The sequence below is a fragment of the Adiantum capillus-veneris genome, chromosome 21 (genome assembly GCF_014529385.1).
Source record: "Adiantum capillus-veneris isolate H3 chromosome 21, ASM1452938v2, whole genome shotgun sequence".
Lineage (NCBI taxonomy): Eukaryota > Viridiplantae > Streptophyta > Polypodiopsida > Polypodiales > Pteridaceae > Adiantum > Adiantum capillus-veneris.
Window position 1 is genome coordinate 95,378,762 of NC_140951.1, and position 25,932 is coordinate 95,404,693.

Here is a 25,932-nt window from a genome sequence, read left to right on the forward strand (position 1 = left end):
CACTCTTCAAAAGGTCAGAGATGATGCAATTTTGTAATTGGATATGCGCCTTTTTGAGGTTCAGTGTGTGCTATAACCTTCAATGCTATTAAGCACTTGGACTGCATTTCTTGATTCTATGCCTGCTCTACATTAGTGAACTTGGTCTCACTACCATCCCACACATAAGCGCATCCTCATCATGTGGTAGTGGTTGTAGGAGCTGTCCTGGGGCACATTCTACAAATGTGTTGTTCCTTATGGAGATTCAACTTGTGTGTTACATTAGGTATTTTTTCCTTTCCCATGTGCTTGTGCTCAATCATTTACAAAGCAACTGTCCTGCTTACTCCTTACTAAGCAAGGGCCCTGCTTATGAAGGACCCTGGGGCCTGCTTGCCACAAGCCACAAGCTTCCTCCTAAAAATCTCATTACTTCACGTGTTTTCGCCGATGGTACGTACTTTTACCTACCTAAAAATCTTTCTTCTATGAAACGACATACAGTACATACGGTTCCACCATGTACATTATGTACATGTCAACCTTGAACCGTTACTGGTACGGTTGGACAGAGTCCCAAGACCCACGCACTAGAGGTGGTGTAACGGTTGCAGACTTGATACACCAGTTATACAAGACCCGCATTTATGGTTGAACATACATCCATGAACAGTTATGACGTTTGTCACTCAGTAGTTTTACATGTCCCAGGTCCTCCTCTACACAATATATGCGACACTTCAAGTTTCCTAAGTCGCACAGTTGTAATGTCAGAGCAAGTGAGTGGGCTCACATGGGACAGTCGTACCTTAATAAAAAATACCCCCAAGGCACCTACTTGGGGGCCAGTACTCTCTGAAGGGGAGCTCTGCTTCTTCCATCTCAACTTAGCATTGAAGTATAAACTCTTTTCAGTTCTGGTTCCCAATTGTGTTTACATGTGGCATTGGCCAGTTTAATTCTAGGGTGCATCTACCACTACAGCCACAATCCAGCCGACACACGTCCATCAGGATGAACAACAGCAATCATGCCCCTCAGCATGGGGCACCACTTGTTTATACTTCATTGTACCTTAGCAGTTCTAACAGTTGTTCGTGCTCTAGAAAACTATGTTTTCCTTGCTTATCTTCACCTTGATTTTCAGTGGCTTTTCAGTATGGCTAATGTTGCAGACTCACGGGGACTATAAGTGGTCCTGTGGTGGGCAACCTATAGCCCAGCTACAGTGCTGGTAGTCTCTACTGTCCGCATATGGGCATTGTTGTGTGCTGGAGTCCCTAGTTGAGACCCGTCGAAGTAGAGGCCTACTTGAGATGCTGACCCTTGTAACTTTTGAATAAGCACTTTGGGGGAGTGGACGAGTGATAGCAAGGCCATTGGCCTGGCCTAGCGCCTACCTCATCCACCATCAGCCACAACCTACAGGGGTCTACCTCATCTACTCACCACCGGTGGGAGATCTTTTATCAATGTATATATGGGCCTAGAGATATCGGTTGGGGCTCTCAGTATCTGGTCTATCATTGAGTCGTGCTCTCGAGTCATTTGCAGTTGAGCCTTTACAGTGTACACCCCCTTCGTATCCTGATAATCCTTGTTCTGGAGCTGAGTGCGCTGCCAGTCATTCATTGTTCATGGTACATAGTGAGCACAGGAGTTCAGTTGAGCATTGAGTTTACAATGCTATGATCACTAAAGTTGTTTTCTGAGAGAGGTTTCCTATGTGCAGTGCACAGAGAGAACCCACTCTAGAGAGCACAAGCACAAAAAAGTTTTTCCTTCAACAACATAGGTAACAGTGTCTCTAGAAAGAAGAGTCAAGTGGCATCTTACTCATATACATTATATGTAAATATCTGTTGCATCCAAGTCTTCGAGGACCAGGCAAAATGCAAAGCGTTGTTGCGCGCATTTTGAGAACCCCGTTTTTGTAAATTTATACATACGGACATGACGCCCGATGTCAAAATGGTGTGTGCACTTTCTTTTTGTGGGGTTTTTAGCTTGCTTTAGCAAGCATATGTACATGCACTGCAAGTCGCTAGTCTAGAGACAGCTGTCGGGCTGCTGTAAGTGCCCGTGAGTGAGTTTTTTGAAGGGAGACTTGTATATAACTTAAACTCATGTACAAACTTTAAAAAGTTCAGCAAAACTCCAAAAAATTGCAGGTTTGAGTTCGTCGTGCCTCCTTGATGGTTTCTCTTGCAGTTTTTGCCCCCGCCTTGCCTACTCTACGTGTAAACGTGTTGGGACAACTCTCTGTTCGCATCAATTTTGCATGTAGCGGCGTGTAGATCAAATTTGGTCATCTTCAGCTTTCTCGCCAGTCACTTTTCAAGCTTTCTCTCAAGCTTTAAAGTGCCCCAATTGGAGTTGTGCTCTTCAGGTTATGACTAGTTCTCTGCAAGGTTATGGCTATGGCAGCCTTGTGGCAAATTGTATGCAGGCAGATTGGGAGGGCATGTATCTATGAATTGTGGAATTGATGTTGAAGTTGTGGTTCTTGTAGTGCTCTTTCAACGCTCTTGGGTGACATCTCTATAGAGGTGTTTCGGTTTGCTTGTTTCCCAACAGCGTGTGTGACATGTTTTGAGCGCAATCACATTATGTGGGTCAGATGAACAGGCTGCAGAGGGGTTTCAAACGCGATGCAGCTATGAAACTGGAACTACCAACACACTACTAAATGCTTTCCTCGTTCAACAAGAACGAAGGCACACAGACTGAACATGCAAGACAATCCTTGATTGTGATCATATGATGCAACTGCTGGAATGAATTAAAGAGTCACTAGTTCTTTGAGCCCAGTAAAAGCTCACCTGCATAAGTTCCAAATTGTGCTTTGCGGCCAAGTTTCCCGTATTGAGAAAGAGCTCAAACCGTTTGCCAATGGATGTGGCAGGAACCTTGTCTATCAGCTTCTGCACTTTCTTGACTGCAACAAAACCAACAAACATAGTTATCATCAACATTATGAGAGCGATTAGCTTTAAATAAATGGAAAACTCCACGAGATTTCTTGATAGAGAGTTATGCTGATGTGATTGCTACTGAAAAAATTAAGCAACTAAGCATAGATAGAAACGAGCTTGAACTTGTAATGCGAATGAAGTCGTGGCAGAACAAGGGGAGTTCAAATAGTTACGTGAAACTGACAAGAAAAGTAACAACATTGCTGGCACGAGATTATGAGAAGGCCCATACACTACAGGAAACCTAAAGATCACCATTACAAGTGTTGCACACAAGCTCATAGGCGCGCTTTTAAAGGTGTCTCCCAGTTAAGCTGACAGCAGCAAAAACAAGTTAGGCAGCCCCAAACTGAATCACGAAGAAAGGAAGAAGTATGATTGCAATGTAAGTTGATGACATACGTCAATGAGAGCAAGAGGCTCTCTCAAAACTTCACAGTCATGAGGATAGTATTAACTTGTTTAGGCTCCTCGAGTAAACCCACACTCACCAATGCTCTTCCACATCCTTTCTTACACGGTAGTGCCTACGTGAGAATTACACCTGCCTGGATGTATCTTGGCTTGGGGTTTCATTTTGGGGTCTAAAGGACTGGCATAAAAAATGGTCCTTGACACTCAGAGGTCTATCATTGGCCTAGAATGCCCCTAACGCCCAAAGTTTTGAAATATAATAAATTTGTAAAGATTTTACTAGGTTATTGTGTACGTGTGGCGATAATATCGTTTGCAAGCAAAGACATTTAAACCTTTAACAACATGGCCATGCCCCTGTAAAAACAAACGTAGGTCAGAAGCATTCTTTTTGGTCATTGAGCCTTACCATCCTGAAGATCAAACTCATTGGGTTTTTCTGCTAGCTCTTTTGCGATAATTCTCTTGACTTTACCTAGCCAATCCTGCATCCTATCCTACAATACAAACTACAAGATTTTATCGAGATAAAATACAGCATTTCTCGATTACCAAAACAAATGGCCACTCATGTGTAAACGTGCATTTAAAATTCTAAACAAGATTCTAATCACATTCCCACAAACACCCAGAGCTTTGCACAGATCTATGCAGTTGTTTACGAAGTGAGCTTACATATACATGCCTTGGCATACATAGTCAGAACATGTCCTGGCAATAGTATTTCCTGGTGCTGAAGGGCATCCACATTGTCTGGAGCAGCGGTGTGATCTGCTAGTGCAAAAAGCTTTTGCAGCATAAAGCTACCAGGGGGGAACAGGCACCACTGTGAGAATGGAGAATAACTCCAGCATATACGTAGCACAAACCTCCTTTAATGGAAATACAAGATACATACAATTTTCAAAAAAAATACTAACATTAAGAGGTGAAACTTGTCCAGGCTTGTGTCCAAATGCACGAATATGTGATCTTCAATTACCCTTTCCCCTACCTGCCAAAATTATTGCCAGCTTGGACAAAAGATTTATACTAGCAAATGATTAACTTTGTTTTCCAAACGTATACCGCTGCAGCTGGTTGATCTTCCACTCCCTCTAATATAGGACGAAATCGCTCACCTACCAAAACACAAATTTCAGAAGTGATACCCTAGTGCAGAAGAATTATTCAGGAAAGTAAAGTCTTAACAGCATCTTTTTACCAAGATATTCCAGGCACTGAAGCATTGTAAACAGCCCCACTTGTCTGACTTCTTCAAGGATAATCTGTGCTCTTTGGATAACCAACTGCGTTCCAACAGCACCCCTTTTTCCTGTATTTCTCTCATCATAGGAGGATGTCAAAAGCTCAAATATCTCCTTGTCTTGTGTTTGAACCAAAGCCTGTAAAATCAGGATCATCTATGCTTCAGAATGCCACAGAAACCTTAGCATATGACAAAGGCTGAATGACTAGCAGACCTTTAAGATAATGCCCACCGGTATGAGAAATTCCTGGCGCCGATACCTGGTTGGTTAATCATTAGCCTCAAGCTAAATTATGCATGTCATTCGGACAGCAACAAACAAATAGTAGGTAGCAGTGTGTATACATACGAAAATGCTAATGTTGCGCTACCATATTGCATATAATATAGGCGAACAGTGACTGATGATTGATCTGACCTCACACATCTGCCAAACGTACCGATAAAAGGCATTGGCCACTTAATTTTCAGCACCTACATTCGGATAACATAAAGCTTACCTGATCAGAACACCCATGTCTGTGTAACCAGGACCCCTGTTTCTATACGAACTTCTGCAAATAGCAACTACCTGTTTGGAACTTATCCATAGAGGACATAAAGATGGAGCTCAATATCATTAACACTAAAGAAAGCTTTGACAATCTGAGTGTAAATTTTGAAAACAGCAGTGACCTTTTACATTGCAAAAAGGACAAAACTACAAGAAATCCTCAAATGTAAAGCACTGGGAAAAATAACAGATTCCATACAGGAATAAAGAAAACAACAGACTCTTTATAATGTCTATGAACAGCCCACTATCACAAACATATATGAGTGTCCTATGTTTGTTATCTACATCAACAAGCATTGCAGCCAGAATTAAGAGCAATTATTCAGCCGAAGTAACTGATACAGCAAAAAGATAATTGCTAGTTTTGTTCACAATTCAACCCAAATCACGTGTCACAACTGATGACATGTGGCAGTACCTGACCGGCCCAAACAGAGCAGCAGCCAAACTGATGATGTGGCAGCTGTGAAAGGTGCTGCGAATCACACTGGCAGTCCATGCAGCTTTTTTGGCAACAGTTTTTGACCAAGTATGAGCATTTCTAGTGCATCACAAGGTGGGTGGAATAAGCACAGTACAGGAATGTTTCATGGTTTCATGGTCTAAGGGGATTCTGGACTAAGTAACGTGTGCTAAGGACCAGGCACATGAATGAAGATGGATTCTTAGAAACCTTTTTGGAAAAGCAATCTGCTTCTTATGTGCTTTCCTGGAAAGCAGAGTCTACGTTGGCATCACTGAGTGCATGAGACTAGGGACACCTGGGTTGTGCATGTAATTTTCAGCTAACCAGTTGTTATTGAGTTTTCGCAAGTTCATATCATTTTAAGAACTGTCCGGCTGCCCAACTTACAAGCGCCCTTTATTAAAATAGGCAGCCAAAAACAGGGCGCCCAGTTTCACTCTACTATTGGGATGAAGCAGGGATGCCCACTTTCTCCGATTTTCTTTGGATTGTATATGATGAGATTTCTGACTATATTGAGATTGCAGGGGATAGAAAGGCACAATTTCAGTTACACAGATACCTCTATTGCTTTATGAGGATGATATTGTGCTTATTTCAGACTCGCGAAAGGTTATGCACAGACATCTAGATGCGCTAAATGCTCATGCCCATGACAGTGGACTCTCCATCAACCTTGGCAAAACCAAGGTGATGGATTCAATACTACAGTGCAGTGGGTCAGGAGATCAGCACCTATTTTTACATATGGACAGCAGATAGTGGAGTATGTTCTCTTATGCATATCTTGATGTTGTATTTAGTGGACCTACTTTCTCTATGAGAGGTGCCGCATAGGCGAGATTGATATGCAGCATTAGGAGGACTAGAGAGGATATGTTCACACGAGCAGTTTCAGGAGCCACGCACTAAGCTGTGTCTGTTTGACACTTTGGTCACTTCTACCATGCTTTATGGAGTGTAGATATGGGGGCCTAGCCTGGATCATCATAGTAGATCAGGCACGCATATGATCAATGGAGATCCATGGAGAGACCACTCGTATTGATGATCTCCAAGCTGACCCGGGCGAAAGCGTCAATGAATGCCACACGAGATTCTCAGAGCTGTAATGAGTGCACCACCGATTGTCGTGGAGGCTCTTGCTAGATCACTGTCTTTCATTAGTAGCACATGGGAGCTACCATGCAACAGATATGCAAAATAAGCGTTTGAGTCATCGTGACAGCTCGCCGGAGAGGGTGATCTTCATGTTGGTTTCGACAAAATTACAAATATCAACTTGGTTTGAGCTACATGGATTTAATATGAACAGGCTGCCCCCTTTTCAGTATTCCTTGGATGCACTATCCCTCACCCTCAATCATTCAGAGATTAGCAAGACTATCAGACCTGATCTCATTCAGCTGGGTACTAGGAGGACTTGGTTGTCTCCATCACTTGAGTTGGGGACGAAGATGGCTTTCTATAAATTTATCGAAACCATTTTCTCCACAAGACAGATGATGGGTTTGTCTCACACCCCAAGTATATGGACACCCACCTATCTCATGGCATTAGATGTGTTGTTGATCAGCTACGCACCTCATCTCACCAGTTGGAGATAGAGACTAACTGATGCAGAGGTATACCCCCAAAGGAAACATTATGCCAGGTTTCCAAGAGAGAGCCAGAGACAGAGGAGCACTAAATCTGCCAATGCACAACATACTATGAGATCCACGGGCGTTTTCATTCCTTATTCAGAGAGGGCTTTAGCCCCTTATCCCGCATCATGGATTAATATGATCAGAGGTTCCTAGGTCTCTTCTTGCTGGAGATCCGAAGACTCAAAGAGACTACCCTTCGGAGCAGAGGACCTACACCTAGAGAATCCATACAGAGGCAAATCACTACATTTGACAGAGGGACTACTCGTGTTGGTCCACCACAGGTTATCCAATCACACCCTGGTCCGCACATTTGCCTACCCGAGCATCCGATTGATGTGGGGAATGGGTCGTTTAATTCCTCTAGCCTAAAACGATATGCATGTCATGCCAAATGCCCACCATAGTGTAACAACATCTGTCAAAACGTGTGTCCAGACCATTTATACAAGAGGGTTCCAAAATTGGAAAACCTAATCTCATGGATTCATCCAGACATGTAGGTCTTGCGAACAAGCTCAAAAAATTGCCGATACTAATCCCTCTAGGATTCTAGACACTCCTATCTAGGGATAGGTGGAAAACTGACTCCGGAAGTTGATAAAGCATGTCCACGTGGCACACAGATTCATGTGCACGTGACATCACAATGCCCGAGAATGCGAAGATCTTCACACCGTAGACAAGGTCTACATCAGAGGTTACACAGTATCATTGAGCAAAATCAAGCACCCCGCCCCCCATGCCTCAAGAGCTGACCTATGGAGGACATTGAGGCCATCCTGTAGAGACCCATGAAAGAATTCATGGGATGATCACCATGTCTACTTTCTCCATTGGGCACCTCATTAGCCCTCATGTGATTATACCCCTCCCCATATGTTTTGCGCTAATGAATTATGTCATGAGGAGTTGATGATGATAATGATGAGGATGAAATCTACCCACTCTTGGTACCCCCTAACTATCCCAGGATATCTTGGAAAAGCCAATTTCCACATCATGAAGTTCGGCAATTGCGAGGTTCTCTTCGACATGCCTTGGCAGGACAAGAGTGATGCGACACTCCATATCTGGGACAATACGATGCAGATGGACAAGCCAGTCGTCCTCAAAGTTTGGTTGTCTGAACAAACTCCCGAATGAGTTTTCTAGTTGCTTTGTATTCAGACACTTTTGAACTTTGTTTGAGAAAATATTGTTTGAAATTTGTTTAAAATGGATGGTATCTATTTTAAACCTGTCTGGATGCCAATTTGAGAATTGTTTGACTTTGGTTTTAAAGTTGGTTTCAATGCTTGGTGATTTACTCCCAAATGGAGTAGTGAGAAATGCTATCTAGGGAGCGTTTAGTTGTATGCTTGAAACCTCCAAGCGACTTAAGTGCAGTTTGGGGAGTGTTTGATTGTATCAATCTAATGAGCTCATGACCCATACGTCTTTAGGTTATTTGCGGGGGAAGTGACGAAGTAATCATAGCTTCATATTGCAGACCGTCTGTCGCAGAGGACTATCTCGCGACGTTCGTGGTGTTTTGTAACATGCATATGTGGGCATTTATGTTGCATTGTGATGTGTCAACCATTGAATATTCCTAAATGGGTGAGATTGCCTAGGTATGCAATTTTAGTGCATCGAGACACCCATTATAGATCAACGCGGTCTGGGTGTGATGGCTAATTTTGCTACGCCAGAATATCAAGAGTCCGATATGGAAAGAAGGGGGGGTGTCACAAACTGCTGACATGTCAAGCCACTAAAGACCCGGGCCGACTTGCACCTAGAAGAAGTAGAAGAAGCAAAAGTTCTCACTAACTTACACATCCTCTCCGAGTGGGCCGATGGGGCCTAGAATGAAAATAAAGAGCGACCTACACTCTCACATACAAATCTCTTGCGTAAAACCTAATGATGTGGCAGCTGTACGAGCGCCCATGTTTTGCATTGGCTGCCACCTAGCACTGTACGGACTTCTGCGATTAGCCTTAGCACGTGATGATGTGGCAGATGATATGTGAAGCCCTATTAGCTAGCTTTTGGGAGTTTCATGCTTTTAGACTATATGCTTTTCATGTAGAGTGCATAAGGGCCTAGGGCCAGAGTTACCCCGAACGCGGAAGGGGAACGGCGACGGGCCTCCCTGCGGAACGGGGGAACGGGAATGGGCCCGGAACGGGAACGGCGCGGAACGGGAGGCTAAAAACACACTTTTTTCTAGCGTTATGTGTTTGAATACAAGTAGTACTAGAGTCCTTTGACTCTAACACCCACAGAAAACACGATTCGAAGACCATTCAACCTTATTATGACTTGATTGGGATGTGCAGCGCCCAGAGTACATAGCACACATACAACATTGAGCAAACACAATGCCCATACACAATGCTCTCAAATAATTGCAAGAGTAGTAGTCAGAGATAACACTTTGGAATTAATTATGGCAAACAAACCTCAAGGGCCACCAACGTGCTACAAAAATTTAAAAAACCAAAGGGGGGCAAACCAATGACCACAATACCAAAAGACTGAAGGTGACAAATACCATAAAGATGCTAGTAGCTACAAATGGCAAAGAGGGCAAGGCTCAAGCAACCATACAAAAAGGTAAGGATAAATGGCAAAGACTCGACACTCAAGAGCCACTAGCCTAGGAGGCCTCCCAATCTGTAGTAGCCGGCTGTAAATCATGCACATCCTCCCATTCCTCATCATCGAGCTCTAGGCCCAGCTTGATCTCAGCCACGGATGAAGTACCTGGTGTTGGTGGATGTGCATCTCCACCTGCCTGAGGAGCCTCTTGCTCCATTTCCCACTTGTAAAAGGATCTGTCTGTTTGTCTGTACTCTTGCAAAGCATTTTCAAATTTGCGCTGACGAAGACAAGATCATTGGCCTTCTCCACTCCAAGCCGATTCCTCTTCTTGGAAGCAATGTGGCTAAAGGTACTCAACAGTTGCTCCAAGCATGAGGTACTAACTGACTGGCTGAGAATACGAATCGCCAATCTCTGAAGCTTAGGGCCATCATAGCCATAGTCCTCCCACCATAGCACTGAACCTATCTTCCTACGATCAATCTGAGCATCTGGACTGCCAAATGACCCCCGCATCTCTCTGTACTGTCTCAACTGATCTCTGACAATGTGTCGCCCATCTCTGTCTAGAACCATCTTGTTTCAGATCTCTGTAAATTGGTTCATGACTTCCCTATCTGTCTCTTGCCCTGCACCTTGGAACTCTGGATCCACCATGTACGCTGCACCGTGTAAAGGAGAGGCATATGAATTCCACCTTGAGCTGCAAAGCGCATGGATCTCCTCATATCGCTCTGCGTTCGGCTCAAGCTGTGCAAGCTGCTCAATCATGCGGTCCATTGCCTCATAAATCTTGCCAATGTAAGAATCCATGCCATCCAGAACTCGAAGCAAATGAACCACCGGTTTTACCTGTGCGTCTAGACTCTTGAGCTCCTTTCAGAACTCAAGATCCTCTGCCTTATCCTTGCACAAAATCCCTGCAAAACTGTCTTTGCATAGAGGGGAGGTGGTGAACTCATCACTAATGAAGACCTATCGGATCGCATTTTGACATTCAGACAGCCTGCGCACAAGAAGAAAGTTGAATGCGAAGCGGGTGTCTGAATACTTTAGAAGCACTTTGCCGCCCGACTTCTTGAGATACTCACTCCGAACCAAGTTGTGATTGTTGATGAAAGTAACAATCTTCACTGCATCAGCAATGACTAGAGCGATCCAGTCTAGCTTGCCGATGTCTTTTAGAAGGTTGTTCAAGCAGTGTGCCATGCAAAAGCACATTGTCACATGCGGATAGTTGCCCTCTAATAGCTGTTGTTGCCTTGTTTGATGCCTCCCCATCTGTGACAAAGGCCACCACGTGTTGCTCACCGATTGTTTCTATGGCCGCTGTCCACTCTACAGAGAGCACATCAACGGACTTGCTACTCGATGGCATCATGAGAGTGCACAAAGTACATCTCTCCACTCGAGTATGCGACAAGACCGTGGATAGATCTCTTCCTTGTATCGCTCCACCCATCGGCAATGAGGGAAACGCTATGTTTTGCCCAAGGACGCTGAATATTGAGGGTTGCTTGCTCCACATTAGCCTTCTCTCGATCGAGCAAAGTGGTTCGGAGAGCCTCTAAAGATGGAGGCACATAGCCGGTGCCATACTCTCCTATCCGTTGCACCATGACTTTCCAATACTCCGACCTATTTCGATCAAACATAGAAGAGGTTAGTATCAAAAAGGTGGAAACGACGATAACGGAAGAAATGAGAGAGAAGATTGATAAATCATAAAACAATGAACATACCTCGCCGCGACAATGGGATATGGTCATGATAGAAGAATCGGGCCACGGCCGCCTCCACCTCTTTTCTTCTTTGGGTCCCAAGAGGTGGCAAGGGTCCTTTGGCGACGAATTGGACCTTGTGAAGATGCACCAACACCTACACCGGGTAGAGAGGAAGAAGGGAAAATGAGGGTCTTTGGATCAATACCTTTGCGTGCGAGCTTTGCTTTATGGTTGAATTGCCGATCCTTTTCGTCGAGCTCCTTCCTCTTCTCGATGGTTACGTTGGTGCAAAATCTCACCTCATGTCCCGGCACTCGAAGAAAGTGTGCCCTCACTTTGTCATGCCCCCCTTTCCGCGTGTAAGAGCATAACTTGCATGCCCATGCACGAGAACCTCCCACCGCCGACAAGGTGCCCTCCGAGGTCACTTCATCCCACCACGACCATTCCTTCGCCTTTTGAGTGTTGCCCGCATGAACGAAGGGGGTTGTACGAGAAGAAGAGGCCATGGATTATCCGAGAGAGAGAGAGAGAGAGAGAGAGAGAGAGAGAGAGAGAGAGAGAGAGAGAGAGAGAGAGAGGCTTGAGCAATGAGAAGTTGAAACTTGAGATAGAGAGCTTGAGAGAGAGGCTTCACCTCTTGAAAGTTGAGACCGAGAGAAGGAGAGCTTGAAAGTAGAGCCTTGAGCCTTGAGGGTTAGCCCAAGAGAGAGAGAGAGAGAGGCGGAGAGCTTGGCCTTCAACCTTGATGCATTTGTGAAGAATGGGGGTAGAAGGGGCTATCATATAAGCTATGGAGGTGGGCACGGTAAATGGACGTTGCTGCCCCAAACAGTCAAATTTTTTAAAACTCAAAAAAACAACCGTTTATAGCCGTTGGCAACGGTTCCGATGCGTTCCCGGCCGTTCCTGCTGTCACCAGCGTGTGACTACTATCTATCCTTTTTGTTGATTTCTTTCTGATTATTTATTTACTTTCACTTTTTGGAAACACCCCTCGGGAAATCTAATTGCCCTGCATTGCATAGCTAGTGTGGAACTGTCCAGAGGGAGTCCAGGCCTGAGGGCAAGAGAGCACTAAGGTTGGACAAGGACTATGGTTAGCCAAAGTGGGGTCATTGACTAGCCAAAGTGGAATCCTTTGCTACAGAGGCTACATTTCAATTCTGGGTGTGGCTGCAGTGTACAAAGGGGGTCAGATGACCTAGAAAGATACAATGGGAGCATCTCCTAAAATTTAGGGAACTACTATTTTAATTTTTGGGACCTGAAAATGTGTCCGCGTCATTACGTCCGGAATGACAAGGGGAACAATTTATTACTCTGCAGTGAAGTCAACCGGGTAACCGGTCGGGAGATTTTTAGGCGGTAACCCCGAAACGGGAAATAGCTTGTAAATGCGCCAAGTGGCACATTTATGTGCACTTTCCTCATGCAACAAGAAGTGGTGCTGAATTTATAGTTGGGAGGCTCATTTTGCAAGTCCTCTCACACAGGTTAAGAGCTATGGAGTGCTTCCTTTCCCTCTTATGTACAATGCGGTGCCAGGAGTGATGCCCTGCACGCTACGCACTGCCCTCTCTCTCCCCTATGGCAGTATGTTATGCCCCTCTAGTGGGCTTTTCAATTGACCAATGTACAGTTGTGTGGGTTCATGCGCGATTGCCGAGGCAAGAGCCTCTTGCACAGGTACTGGATTAGCTAGCAGCTAATCCCCCGCAGGTACATGTGAATTCGGAGAGGTTTCATGCCAAAAATCTCGTCCGATTCAAAGGGCAAGTAGCCCTACAAGTGCGGGAGCTCGAGGACTTACTACGAATGCGACCGGCACGCGAAACGGAGCCCGAAACAGTAAATTACAGCCTGCTGTGTATTTTTGCAGGTTTAGGGTTTTGGCCCTAAACGGACCCTAATACCCCCAGGAGGTTCGCGGACGCGAGGGGACCGTTGTACAGGTGATCTGGCGCATTTTCGGGGCTGAAAACAGAGAATTCAGCGTGCTGCAGATTCTCGCCAGGTTTTGCAAAGTGCCCATATGCATCGGGAAAGTCATTCAATGCGTGGGAATACTGACTGTGAAGGGTCCTAGTACAGTTATGCTACCGAAATCGGGCCGGAACAGTTGAAATTCAGCCAAGCTTGTGCGGGGCAGCTTGTAGGGAACCACAGCGTTTATTCCCTCTCTTAAACAATAAAGAAATACCGAAAGGGGCGCCTAAGTTAGGGGTCAATCTGGTGTCGGTCTTCTCATACAAGTGCATTCTAGCAGCCTGTATCCCTTTCCCCTTTTGCTGTGTCTTGAAAGTACAGGTAAAGTGGGCGACAAATTAAATGGGTGAAAGCAAATAAGGTTTAAGTCTAAGGTCTACCGCCCTTTTTGGATTAAACAAGCCGGTTTCACCTGCGTTGCCGTTCCGGTCACAGACCGCCTGCCGAAACGTCCGTCCGTTCCGGAACGTTCCTTTCACTCCCAACCGGCCGGAGCACCGTTCCGGCGTTCCAAGGCCTCTAAAATCCGTTTCCCGCTAACTCTGCCTAGGGCTTTTATATACGTGGGTTGGACTCTTCCTTTGGCATTCAACCAAGAGGTGAAGCAAAGCAGAGTCCAAGAGTTCTCGCAGAGTTGTACATGTTGAAGCAATATAAAGAAATACCGAAAGGGGCGCCATCGTTTGGGGCCACTGCGTCTTGAGGTGGAACTCCGCCACACCGCATCCCATGTAATCGCTCTCTCTTTAGTTCAGTTGTATTGAAGTGCGCCTAAAATCCAATTGGTTCTTTTAAATTGGCAGACGGTGCCCTCCCATTGCAGTGGTATCAGAGCTCCAATCGTGTGCTTTTCTCAAAGCATAGCGGTTCTACCAAGAACAAACAGAGCATCATGGCATTTATGGATTCGACAAAGTACCTGCGATTTGTTCTCGACGAGCTTCACGGCATCCTCAGCAGAATCTTCCGATGCTACAAAGTTTTTGAGCTACATGTTACCTCCTCTTATGCCCCAGGTAGTACCCCCTGCTCTCGCACCAAAAAGTGCAAGAGCCTCTTAAGTGCCACCCTTCTCAACCGTCTATTCCGATTGGGGGAGTCTTTAGGAACATGGTGCAGCCGTCCAACCCTGATCCAGTGCAACCACCTCTCTGCCATCGGCATTGCCATCACCTTCCTCCAAACCACCGCCACCAAGCTACAAAGGTTGAAACCCGTATGGATATCCTTATTACCCGTGTCCAAGGCTTTTTAAAAATGTTATTCTTCTTGGTTAGGTCGTGTAGAGGAGAAGCAATATGGGCAAAATGCTTGATGAAGCGGCAATAGTAAGAGCATAACCCAAGAAAAGATCGTAACTGATGCACATCACAAAGATCTGGCCATTTTTGAATTATTTTGATCTTTTCTGGATCCATTTGAATACCTTCTAAAGAGGTTACACGCCCAAGATTTTCATGAAAAACTTGCTATTCTTACCATTAATGAGAAGCTGGTTCTCATGAAGAAGTTATAAAACAGTTTCCAGATGTTGACGATGCTCCTCTTCATTCTTGCTAAACACAAGAATATCCTCAAAGAAAGTGTCGACATATTGGTGGTGACCCCCAAAGATGCGCTCCATTCATCCGATTGAAAGATGTCGGTGCATTAGTTAATCCGAAAGGATTCACCAAGAATTCGTGTAAGCGAAAAGAAGTACGGAAAGCAGTCTTGTGGGTGTCTTGTGGAATCACCTTGATTTGATGATAGCCGCTCTTTGGATCAATCGTGTTGAAAATCTTCGCGCCATCAAGGCGATCCAAAATGTCATCCATTCGTGGAATGGGAAACCTGTTCTTCACAGTTATTTTGTTGAGTGCCCGATAGTCAATGCACATTCTGAAGGTGCTATCTTTTTCTGAACAAGAACTCGAGAACAAAAGGGGAAGTTGTAACTTATTTGGACACCCCAAGTCAAGAATCTAGCACGACACATGAGAGAAACTGAAAACCACTTAATAAACTTAATCACAACTGAGAGAGATGACACGGTCCGACGTACTTCCATGCCCAGAGATATTGGCCCTAAAGTTTGTTGCCCCTTTCCATATTTCTTTTTCTATTAATTCTTAGCAAAGTACAATGTCAAAGGGTCCCCTCTATACTTAGTGCTCCCAAGCCATTTGAGGGAGAGATGCCGTGGCAATCCTTTTAAAGGCCTCTGGCCCAAAAGCACTACAAGAAAAGCTTCGAGTTCCAAAAGCACTAGCCTCAAAAGCAGCCAACGCTGTTGCCAAAAAATTCCGCCAAACATGAAACTTCGTACGTTGTGCCACGTCAATAGCCTACGTGCGATTTTCTAGGTATCCGTATAGCGCTACCACATCAGCAGGTCCGCCCATTTTTTAATTTTCTAGTGTTCCCTAGGCCCCATCGAACGGAATCTTGTAAGTTGGAACAACTTATAAATTTGCGTCTCGTCCGCTTCTTTACAGTTTCTCCGACGGACATGCCACGTTATCACTTTGTGACATACCCCCCTCTTGAAAATTGTAATCGCCCTCGATTACACCTGCAAAACCGACAAAAGCCAAAAACCAGTTCTGTAGACACTAACTCTAAGCACTGACGCACTAGACAACACATATCGAGCACTTGCACAAAGACGACAGTCACTGAACATTCAAATCACATTCACATCACTACTTCCGTCGAGATCTTGAATGAGAATCATAATCTACGCCGACGTATTTAGCAATTGTCCATCTCATCTCTCTGGAAAACAAGACCTCAATGCTGCAATCATTTCGTCTTTCAAACATACACTCAAACACTACTCACATGAGAAAGCACATGTAATAGATTCATTTTTCGGGGATTCCCACTTCAAAGTACTTCTTTCATAAAGTCATACAGCAAAATACTATCAGCCCCATCAATATTTGTAAGGTGCCGTGGAATGAATGTTGAACTTTGCTCAAGATGAGTGCTCCAAACTGTGCTCAAGGTTCCTTTCTCTTATGAAAGGGAGAGCCTTCCCTTCTTTAATGAGAGAGTGCAGTGGACACAAACAAAGTGAATGGACACTATGCGTGAAGGTGCATGAGACTGAGAGAGAGAGAGAAGAGAATACGACACCAGAGACGACCTAAAACCCTCCTCCAAAGGCCCCACTCTCTATGGCGAGAGCGGTCTACTATTGATTGCACAAATCTCTACAATGCTTGGACTTGCCAACGATGAGGACGACGACGAGACGGGCTGAAATATGAAAACACTAATGGCTGAAATCTGCAAATCTTTATTTACTGAATTTCTGACTCTATGTCGATGATGGCGATGCAACAACGACGCACTAAAAACGCAGATGTTAAAATCTGCGTTTTCCAACGCTCGTTGATCTGACCGTGCGGCGAGGATCTACTGCAGGAAGGTGAGATCTGTGAGGTTCGGGACTTGTTCTGCTGTATCTAAGTGCTGAAAACTTGAAACGTTGGTGCTTGTGTTGGTTCCGTCGCGGTAGATCTGCAAAACTCTGAATTGCCTGGCAGATGCAAAATCGCTACGGCTGAAAATCTGACTTACGGTGGAAATCCTGATCTGGTCCAAAAACGCCAGCCTCTTGCTGTGATGCAAAAACGCTAGGCCTCTTGGGGGTTCTGCTGAGAAGTTGCCTATTGAGCATGTGCTCCTGCTGCCTCTTCTGCCAGAAAGTGCTAGCTCTGGTTCCTTATATATTTCATTAGCAAAATTGTCCTACCTAGTTCCCAACAAAAGTCACTTAAAAATAATAAGTGAAAAATGTCAAAAATAGGGAAATTAATTCTATGCACTGTAAAAATGCTCCTGATGGGTTCTGATGGAAATCTGATGATCATGTTGTGTGCAACCAGAGGATATGCATCTAATCTAAGTGTCTGGACATGCATGGTCTGCGAACAGACTCACAAAAGTGCCAGATCACTTCCTATCCTAGATTGACTTGACTGAACTGAACCCTGGTCATGTTGTATGTCACAAAGTGATGACCTGGCTATCGATAGCAAAAACCCTAGTTTCTGCCAGAAACCCTAATTTACAAAAACCCTAATTTCTGGAAATCCTAACCCTAACTGCTGGCTGAAACCCTAAAATGGCTGGAAACCCTAAAATCAGGCGGTAATGCCACGTGGCAGCAGCTTCAAGAAATTGCAGAGGTGGGAAAAAAGCACCCAGCGACGCAAGTCCTTGCTTTTTGCTCCACGCTGATTTGATGAGAGAGAGAGAGAGAGAGAGAGAGAGAATGAAACTTGCTTTATTTTATTAAAGCCACACAGAGAGAGAGTTTGTGAGAGAAACTCTTTGCTTTTATTTTTAAGCTTTTGGGGCTCTCCTTTTGGGCATCCCTTGTAACCTTTAAATTAGTGGTTTAGGGCTCACTTCTCAAAGCATCTGAACGCAGAGTCTGAGAGTGAAACCCTAACCGCTCTCTTGTACTTTGATGATTGATTAATACATAAAGAAATACCGAAAGGGGCGCCAGTCTTTGGGGCCAATATCTCTAGGCACAGAACTCCACCAGGCCAGTGCAAATCTATTGTGATCTGTGAATTGTTTTGAAGTGGTTAATTGGTGCTGTCGCGATTGATTCTCGACTTGGAGTGTCCAAGTCTGTTACAGTGGTATCAGAGCACGGCCGATTTCTTTTCTATGGGAAATCCGATCCCCAATTTTTTTTCCGCAGCACATATGGCTTCACGCAAGGATCAGTCGACTCCTTCTGCATCTGGAGATGCGGGCAGGGATCACAACGAAGACTCCGGCAAAGAGTATGGCCCACCTCGGCCTACTCAAGTGGAGCAAAGAGTGATGAAGCGTTGTCAATTGATCGGCGATGCAACAAAGATGATGCTCAATTTTGCCATTAATTTATACAGCAGTTTGACATCGCTTTTGCAAGAGGATGCTATTCAGAGCACTCCAAGATTAGGAGAGCCGCCTCTTACTTTAAGGGGAATGCTCGTACTTGGTGGTCCACGCTTCTTTTAAACAAGACTGCGCCAGTTAAATGAATGAAATTTAAGAACATTTTTATTTTTTCTTGGTTGACGCAAGAATATGATTGAGATATGCGAGCTACTTGGAACCATCTTCGGATGACCAAGAAAGATACAATCAATGCTTACTGTGAAAGATTTTGGAGCTCTTTTCTACCTGCCTCTTCATTCAAGAAGATCTCGTTCACAAATTGACCGGTTCACCTTGGGTCTACCTACAGAGATCCGAGATCACTGCTTGGAACAGAAGTCAGCTTCTATTCAAGAGTTGATGAGTCATGCGAAGCGGGGCTTTGCCATTCACTCTGGCAGTCTGACCTACCCCATAGATGAGGCCATGACTAAACAAGTTGAGCAGACTTCTGGGAATGAAAGTAGAAAGAAAAAGAGCAACCCAGAGAAAAAGGATGCACGACCCAAGCTTACTCCTGAGGAGAGAGCTCGCTTCATCAGAGAGGGGAAGTGCTTTGGATGCAGGGAACATGGACATATCTCCGCGAAGTGGCCTAAAAAGGCACCGAAAGAACAGAATGATAAGGACGACGACAGGCCTCAGAGTTCGAGAGCAACTGAGGAACGTGGCAGTACAAACTTTGCCGCTTTTTCAGGAAGCTCTTTTGAAGGAGCCAAGGCCAACTTCTTTTCACTCGGAATTGGCGGCTTGATTTGGAATTATGCCCGACAGACTGATGCCACAGGCGGAGGTAGTTTGACTGGCACCTGGACAGCATGTTCCGAGCATTGGCAAACTTCGTTTGCAATGACAGGGGTGTTCAGGGCACGCGCGTAACGTTCTACTCGGAATCCCTTGGTACCACAAGAATTACGCCGTGGTTGACTCCCGGGCCGAGAAAGCGACTTTGACAAATGGAGGGCTCAGAGATTGTACTCGATGAACTTCAGTTTCTTTACTCTTTTGGGAGAGAACTGAACGATGGATAAAGGTTGAATATGTTTTGACCTGAACAAAAGAACGCCAAGATTTTTTTTTCTCCACACTCATGCCGATTGCTTTTTAGAGGGCCTGAAGATCAGATCATTGACCTGATACCTAGAAGCACGCCACCGAACCGGCCACCTTACCGTGTGAGCCGAGTACAAAATGAAAAGATTATGAAACCAGTGAAAGACCTCTCGGAAAAGGGTCTTATCCAGCATAGTACTTCACCGTATTGCTCTCCACTGTTGTTGGATTTGAAGAAAGACGGATCTTGGAGAATGTGCGTCGATTATAGAACTCTCAACAAAATCACCATCAAGAACAAATTTCCGATTCCTAGGATCGATGATATACTCGACAAGTTATAGGGATCCTCGTGCTTTAGCAAGATTGATCTGAAGAATGGATATCATCAGATCCGAATCACGCCGGGAGACGTCTACAAGACAGTCTTTCGGACTAGTTTTGGGTTATTTGAGTTTGTGGTGATGACTTTTGGCTTAACCAATGCTCCTGCGACATTTAACCGGATGATGGACGGGATTTTTTGAGAGTACAGGCTATTTGTTGGCACTTTCTTTCATGATATCATTGTTTTCTCCAAGAATGAGGCAGAACACAGAGATCATCTGCTTCAGAGATACACTTTTTGGGACACTTTGTCTCAGCAGCAGGAGTGCAAATGGATTCAACCAAGATAGAGACTATACGTGATTGGCCCGATTTGAAGAATGTCCATGAAGTTGGAAGCTTCTTGGGACTGTGTTCGTACTACAGGCGGTTCATACAAAAGTTTGCAGAGGTTGCTTCCCCTTTGCATATCTTGATACAGAAAGGAGTCCCTTTCTCGTGGGGATCCACAGAGGTGACAGCCTTTCAGACATTGAACAAGAAATTGATTACAGGACCAGATTTGACTTTGCCGGACTTGCAGAAGTCATTTGAAGTATATTGTGATGCTTGTGGTCGTAGTCTGGGTGCGGTCTTGATGCAAGAAGGCCATGTCATTGCTTACGAGAGCCGATTGTTCTCTAGGCCGGAGATGACAGCAGAGATTTATGAGAAAGAGCTTTTGGCGATTATCCATGCTCTTACTCAGTGGCGACATTACCTACTCGGAGCGGATTTTACTGTCTTTACAGACCTTCAAAGTTTGCGCTACTTCTTGTCACAGAAGCAGCTTTCGGGAAAGCAAATGTGGTGGGCCAACATCTTGTCACAGTTTCACTTCCAGATTGTCCATGTGCAGGGACAGAAGAATGTGGTGGCAAATGCTTTGTCTCGGAAGCCGTTGGTTCTGGCTTTTTCACCGATACATCATAGCAGCTTCAAGGATATGGTCGACCAGTATACCACAGATGCAAATTTTGCAGATATTTTCACACGGATACGGGATGAGGAGACAGTAGCTTGATACTCCCTTCGGAAAGGCTACTTGATGAGAAAAACCATGTTGTGCATTACATAGCCGTTGAGGGAAAAGGTTATGAGTGAATGCCACTGTCCACCTTTTACGGGTCACCGCGGCATTGCTACCACCATGAAAGGGGTAGAAGATACTTCTTTTGGGCCGAGACTCAAAAAGGATATTGAAGAGTTTGTGCGCAGTATGCAAGAAGGTCAAGTTTGACAGGCATAAGGCACAGGGATTGTTACAGCCTTTACCCATACCCACCCACCCCTGGGAAAGTATTGCAATGGATTTCATTTTTGATCTCCCGAGAACACAGAATGATCACGATGATTTCCTGATTACATGGCATGTCTGAGACGATTGTCTCCGACAGAGACCCCAAATTTATGAGTTTGTTTTGGAAGGCAATTTCAGAGCACATTGGCACGCAGTTGCAGTTCTCGTCATTGTTCCACTTGCAGACTGACGGGCAATTTGAGATTGCCAATTCAGTGGTTTTAGATTTATTGAAGTCTTGTATCTCGGATCAGAAGACTTAATGGGAAAAGAAGTTACCTTTGGTGGAATTTGCCTACAATAACACGATACACTCATCGACAGGGAAGACGCCATTTGAGATTGTTGAAAGTGCTGCGAAATTTCCATCCTTCCTGAGCACGAAAGATTAGATTTTTGAAGCCGATGAATATACGCGAGATTTGGATACGGCTTCTGCCAAGGTTCACGAGACTTTGCAGAAGTCTCAAGAACGACAGAAAAAGGCAACGGATCGCCATCCTCGCGACTTGAATTGAAGGAGGATGATTGGGTGCTCTTACGTTTTGAGAAGGCACGCCTCAGAAAGAAAAAGAGAAAGGAGAGGCTTTTTCCAAAGCTTAGTATGCGATACTACGGACCTTTCCAGATCACTAAAAAGATAAATGATGTCTCCTTCCGATTGAAACTGCCAGATACTTGGAGAATTCACAATGCATTGCATGTGAGTCTCTTGAAACCTTTTAATGGTGATGTGCCTGATGATGGGTAGCCTAATTAGCAACCAGAAGTGGAAGAAAACAAGGAGATCCTTGTTCCTGAACAGATTTGGCACATAAGGATATAAATACTAAAGGTAAAGTCCGAAGGCCGTTCTTGGTTAAGTTCAAGAACTATCCTGCATTGGATGCGAAGTGGATGGAGGAGCAAGAACTAGCAGATACTCCTCAGATTGTGAAACTTTACCTCGATGCTTTTGGTTTAGCATAGTCTACTCCAAACGGAACCCAGAATTCAGCTTGGACGGAGATCTAGTGCAGTGGGATGCACAAGAGGGGAGTCACTCCGTTCCTTTGTCAACAGATGCCTCGATATTGATACTAAAGTCACTGATGTCTCTTTGAGCTTCAGGGATACTGAGAGCTGACAATATTCTGCTGGATGACTTTAATGAAATGGAATTCCTAATTATAATACTGATTTGTTCTTGACTTCTTTTAAGTGCAGGAACTGATAGACGAAATGACTGCAGCATTTTGGTCTGATTGATCTCGAATAGACATGGTTGCAATAGGGGTTAGTCAATCGGACATCGATGAGGTCCTGATTGGATCTAGATGTGATTGCTAGCTACATTGCTGATAAATCATGATCTAAGATCCGAATGAATGTTGAATGTCATGTAATGTCCTGTGATATGACTGTTGGTTTGGTACATGTGCTAGACGTGTGTTCCTAGTACGTAGGTACTAACAGTCAGTGTCTGCTAAGACTGTTTATGGCTTCTAACGGTTTTGCAAGCGTAATCGCGGTCGATTACAATGCTTTCAAGAGGGGGGTATGTCACAAAGTGATCACGTGGTTATCGATAGCAAAAACCCTAATTTCTGCCAGAAACCCTAATTTCTTGCAAACCCTAATTTCTACCAAAAACCCTTGTTAACCCTCACGGCTCACGGACACCCCATCACCTACAACGGACATGTATTATGTATTTGGTAGAGTCAGGTACCGGGCTTGTCGGACCAATAGGAAAAGGGTAAGAGTGATCCCTGATGAGAGGCGCACTCTAACTGGGACATTCAAGGGATTAGTTGGCTAAGCATGGGCGCCCAAGTGTGAATGGGGTGAGCTCATATAAAAGCCAACTAAACCTAAAATTCACTCATTCTCTCATTTGTGCAATAGAAGAGTGTGCTCCATCTCCATCTCCATCTTCTTCTTCTTCACCTCGTTGTGTGTGTGTGTATGTGTGTGTGTGTGTGTGTGTGTGTGTGTGTGTGTGTGTGTGTGTGTGTGTGTGAGAGAGAGAGAGAGAGCGCACGATCGAGCATTGCGGCGGCACGACGGCGGTGAAGCGGTTGAGCGCGACATAGCGGCGTCTCCTTCTTCTTCGCGGCGAGGAATCCTCCACGGCAGGAGCATAGAGCGGTGAGTGACACACCATTGCCCTCTTTTGAGCTTACTAGTTAAGCTAGTTGTGTGCTTGGAGCCGTCTATGGCTCGCACACAGTGTTAGGCAAGGCCCTTGCTTCGACAGTGCGACAAGGAGCGCACATTTTTGGCGCCGCTGCCGGGGAATCGCCCTGCACTAAGCCCAAGAGGCACTTTGTGCTTCTCCTATGAGTTGTTTGTAGTAGGAAAGAAGAGGAAGAGGAGGAAGAATGAGTTATTTTTCAGCAAGTTGTTAATTTCTGTATTGTCTGCAAGTTCTGTGATTTCTGCATAATGTTGTGTTTTCTGTTTGCACACAGTCTTTGCACAGTTAGTAGTCGTTAGCTTGTTCGCAGTGAATGAATAAGTAGGAAGGGAGTTAGCAATTTCTGTTTGCACACAGTCTGTACACAGTTTTCTGTCAAGGTTTGCCTGCACACAGTCTTTGCACAGTAAGATAGTGAGAGAGGAAGTAGGTGGATAGTTAGCCCACTGTCAGTAAGCAGTTAGCAGAGTGGTTAACAGATTAGTTAGTAGATTAGTTAGTTGTTAGCAGCACTGTTAGTAAGTAGATAAGGTAGTGAGTTGTTTGTGAGCTATTGACAGAGAGGTTAGGTAGGTGTTGACAGTGTGTGTGGCCAAGAAAGGGTCACCTAAACCGCGCGCGGTCGTTGCCTTTAAAAAAAATAAATTAAAAATTAAAAAAAAAAACCGAAAATATTTAAGCATGAGTGACTAGGGGGCTACAGTAAAATTTGGATCGGGATCGGGATCATTTCCCCAAGCCCAAGCCCAAGCCCAGGCCCAGGCCTCAGGCCTCAATCTTATGATATATACTAGACTCACTCTTATATATATACCCTACCCCCTCAAGAGGGAATGAGAGCATGTGGGGCAAGTCCTCCACTCTCTTCCCTTCTCTTCCCACTTGCACCCTTAGACTTTCTAATTTGAACCTAGTTCCCTACTAGAAATTGACGGTTTTAGGGATTCCGAGGACATAAAGTGACCAAACGGAGGGCTGTAAAGCACAACACGTCCCTCTAACCGAGACGCTCGTTTTGAGCTATCATACGTTCTATTCTATAGCTGGGTCAGAAAAAAAGGACCAAAAAATCAAAAAATAAAAAAAATATAAGAAAAGACTTGGGTTGCAAAACACCCAAAAATACTAGGTGAGCAGCCTTCACGGGCACTCACTGACACTTCTAGGGGATCCAAGTCATATGAACCTACGCTCTGGACGAGTGTTAGAGCACTAGCATATTGGTAGTGCCTCCATTTATGCGGGCACCCATTATTCCTCCACCCTAGATTCTGGACCTTCGGCCGGGACTCAAGGTAACGCGACCCAAGATCCTCATATCGCGTCTAGTGATTCTTCCTCTGACTACGAAGTCATGGAGGGGTATCCTACACCAAACCGTGATAGTTCAAGTCAAGACATGCATGCCATGGGCCCACGGCCCGGGTCCATCGTGTTTAGCCGCTTAAAAGAGACCCTTAGTAGAGCTACTCGCTCCGAACATGCGGTTAATGAAATAAATGAAGGGAGTGGGAAGTAAATTCGTCATTCATGCCTAAAATAGACCCTATGCTTCTTGAGAGTGTGCATGTGAATGTTCCATCCACTGCACCTCCTGATCCTTTAGGACTATCTCCCTCTGAGGTTTTACTACCCGATGGTAGGAGTCTTGCCGAAGTACAAGAGATCGAACGCTATATGCAAGCAACAAGGGAGAGGGAAATTGAGAATCTACGAAGGCTAGAACAAAGTCGAGCCCTGAAAGCAAAGGCTCCTATGACAACAATCATGCCAGCCGAGCAACCGAGTGCTCCCAAGGTAGCAGTCACGGAGGGGCAAGCGATGGGGAGCAATAATGCTTCCACTTCGAGGGAAAGCTCCAGCACGCCAGGCCTAGATGGGATATTCCTAAACGAAAATTGAAAGTATGACCTACAAGCAGAAGCTTTAACTGATCCATACACAGGACACACCTATCATGTGGGTTGGTTAGAGGTTCTATAATCCACATCGGGTGCTACTAGCATAGATGAGCAACAACAGAAAGTCTGTGATGTCCTCCATAGGATTGTCGAGTTAGAAAGACAGAACACAGGGATCAACATGCCTTCAACAGGCCTAATGAGATTCTTGGATACGGGAAAGGCCAACCAACCATCCCTATCACAAATGGAGACTCCCTCAGTGAGCCCCATTGATCCTCCATATGTTGTTTCGCCAGGAGCCTCAGTACAATCTGAGCCCACAAGTGGCAGCTTTACCTTCCTAGATCTAGCTCATCTTTCTCTTAATGACACTACGGCTACCATGCATATCCCAGTGGTGAGCATGACAAGAAGTACACCATGGAGTTCATTTGTTAACACTGCGCCGATGCCTAGTAGCACAGTGCACCCAACTATACCTACATGTATGTATCAATCATGTGCACCTGTCATACCTCAGCCTCATGTAGCTCCTACACCTCCGATTATTCCAAGAGCTTACAATCCACAATGGAATTATCCAAGCTCTTATACAAGTGGAGACA

At 44.9% G+C, this 25,932-nt stretch overlaps 1 protein-coding gene across 4 annotated transcripts in view; it reads right to left on the bottom strand.

Moving 5' to 3' along the window:
* NRPA2 (nuclear RNA polymerase A2) overlaps positions 1–25,932 on the bottom strand; it is a 164,227-nt gene that overhangs the window by 104,127 nt on the left and 34,168 nt on the right. Inside the window, exons 6-14 of one of the 4 annotated variants that reach the window (XM_086494002.1) lie at positions 5,121–5,191; positions 4,970–5,047; positions 4,835–4,880; positions 4,576–4,756; positions 4,440–4,492; positions 4,292–4,365; positions 4,057–4,174; positions 3,781–3,868; positions 2,805–2,920 (exon numbers count right to left, since the gene is read on the bottom strand). In XM_086494002.1, coding sequence (XP_086350128.1) covers positions 2,805–2,920; positions 3,781–3,868; positions 4,057–4,174; positions 4,292–4,365; positions 4,440–4,492; positions 4,576–4,756; positions 4,835–4,880; positions 4,970–5,047; positions 5,121–5,191 — 825 coding nt within the window. Of the gene's footprint in view, positions 1–2,804; positions 2,921–3,780; positions 3,869–4,046; positions 4,175–4,291; positions 4,366–4,439; positions 4,493–4,575; positions 4,757–4,834; positions 4,881–4,969; positions 5,048–5,120; positions 5,202–25,932 lie in introns of all 4 variants that reach the window. The other 3 variants (XM_086494005.1, XM_086494004.1, XM_086494003.1) reach the window with 3 other exon arrangements.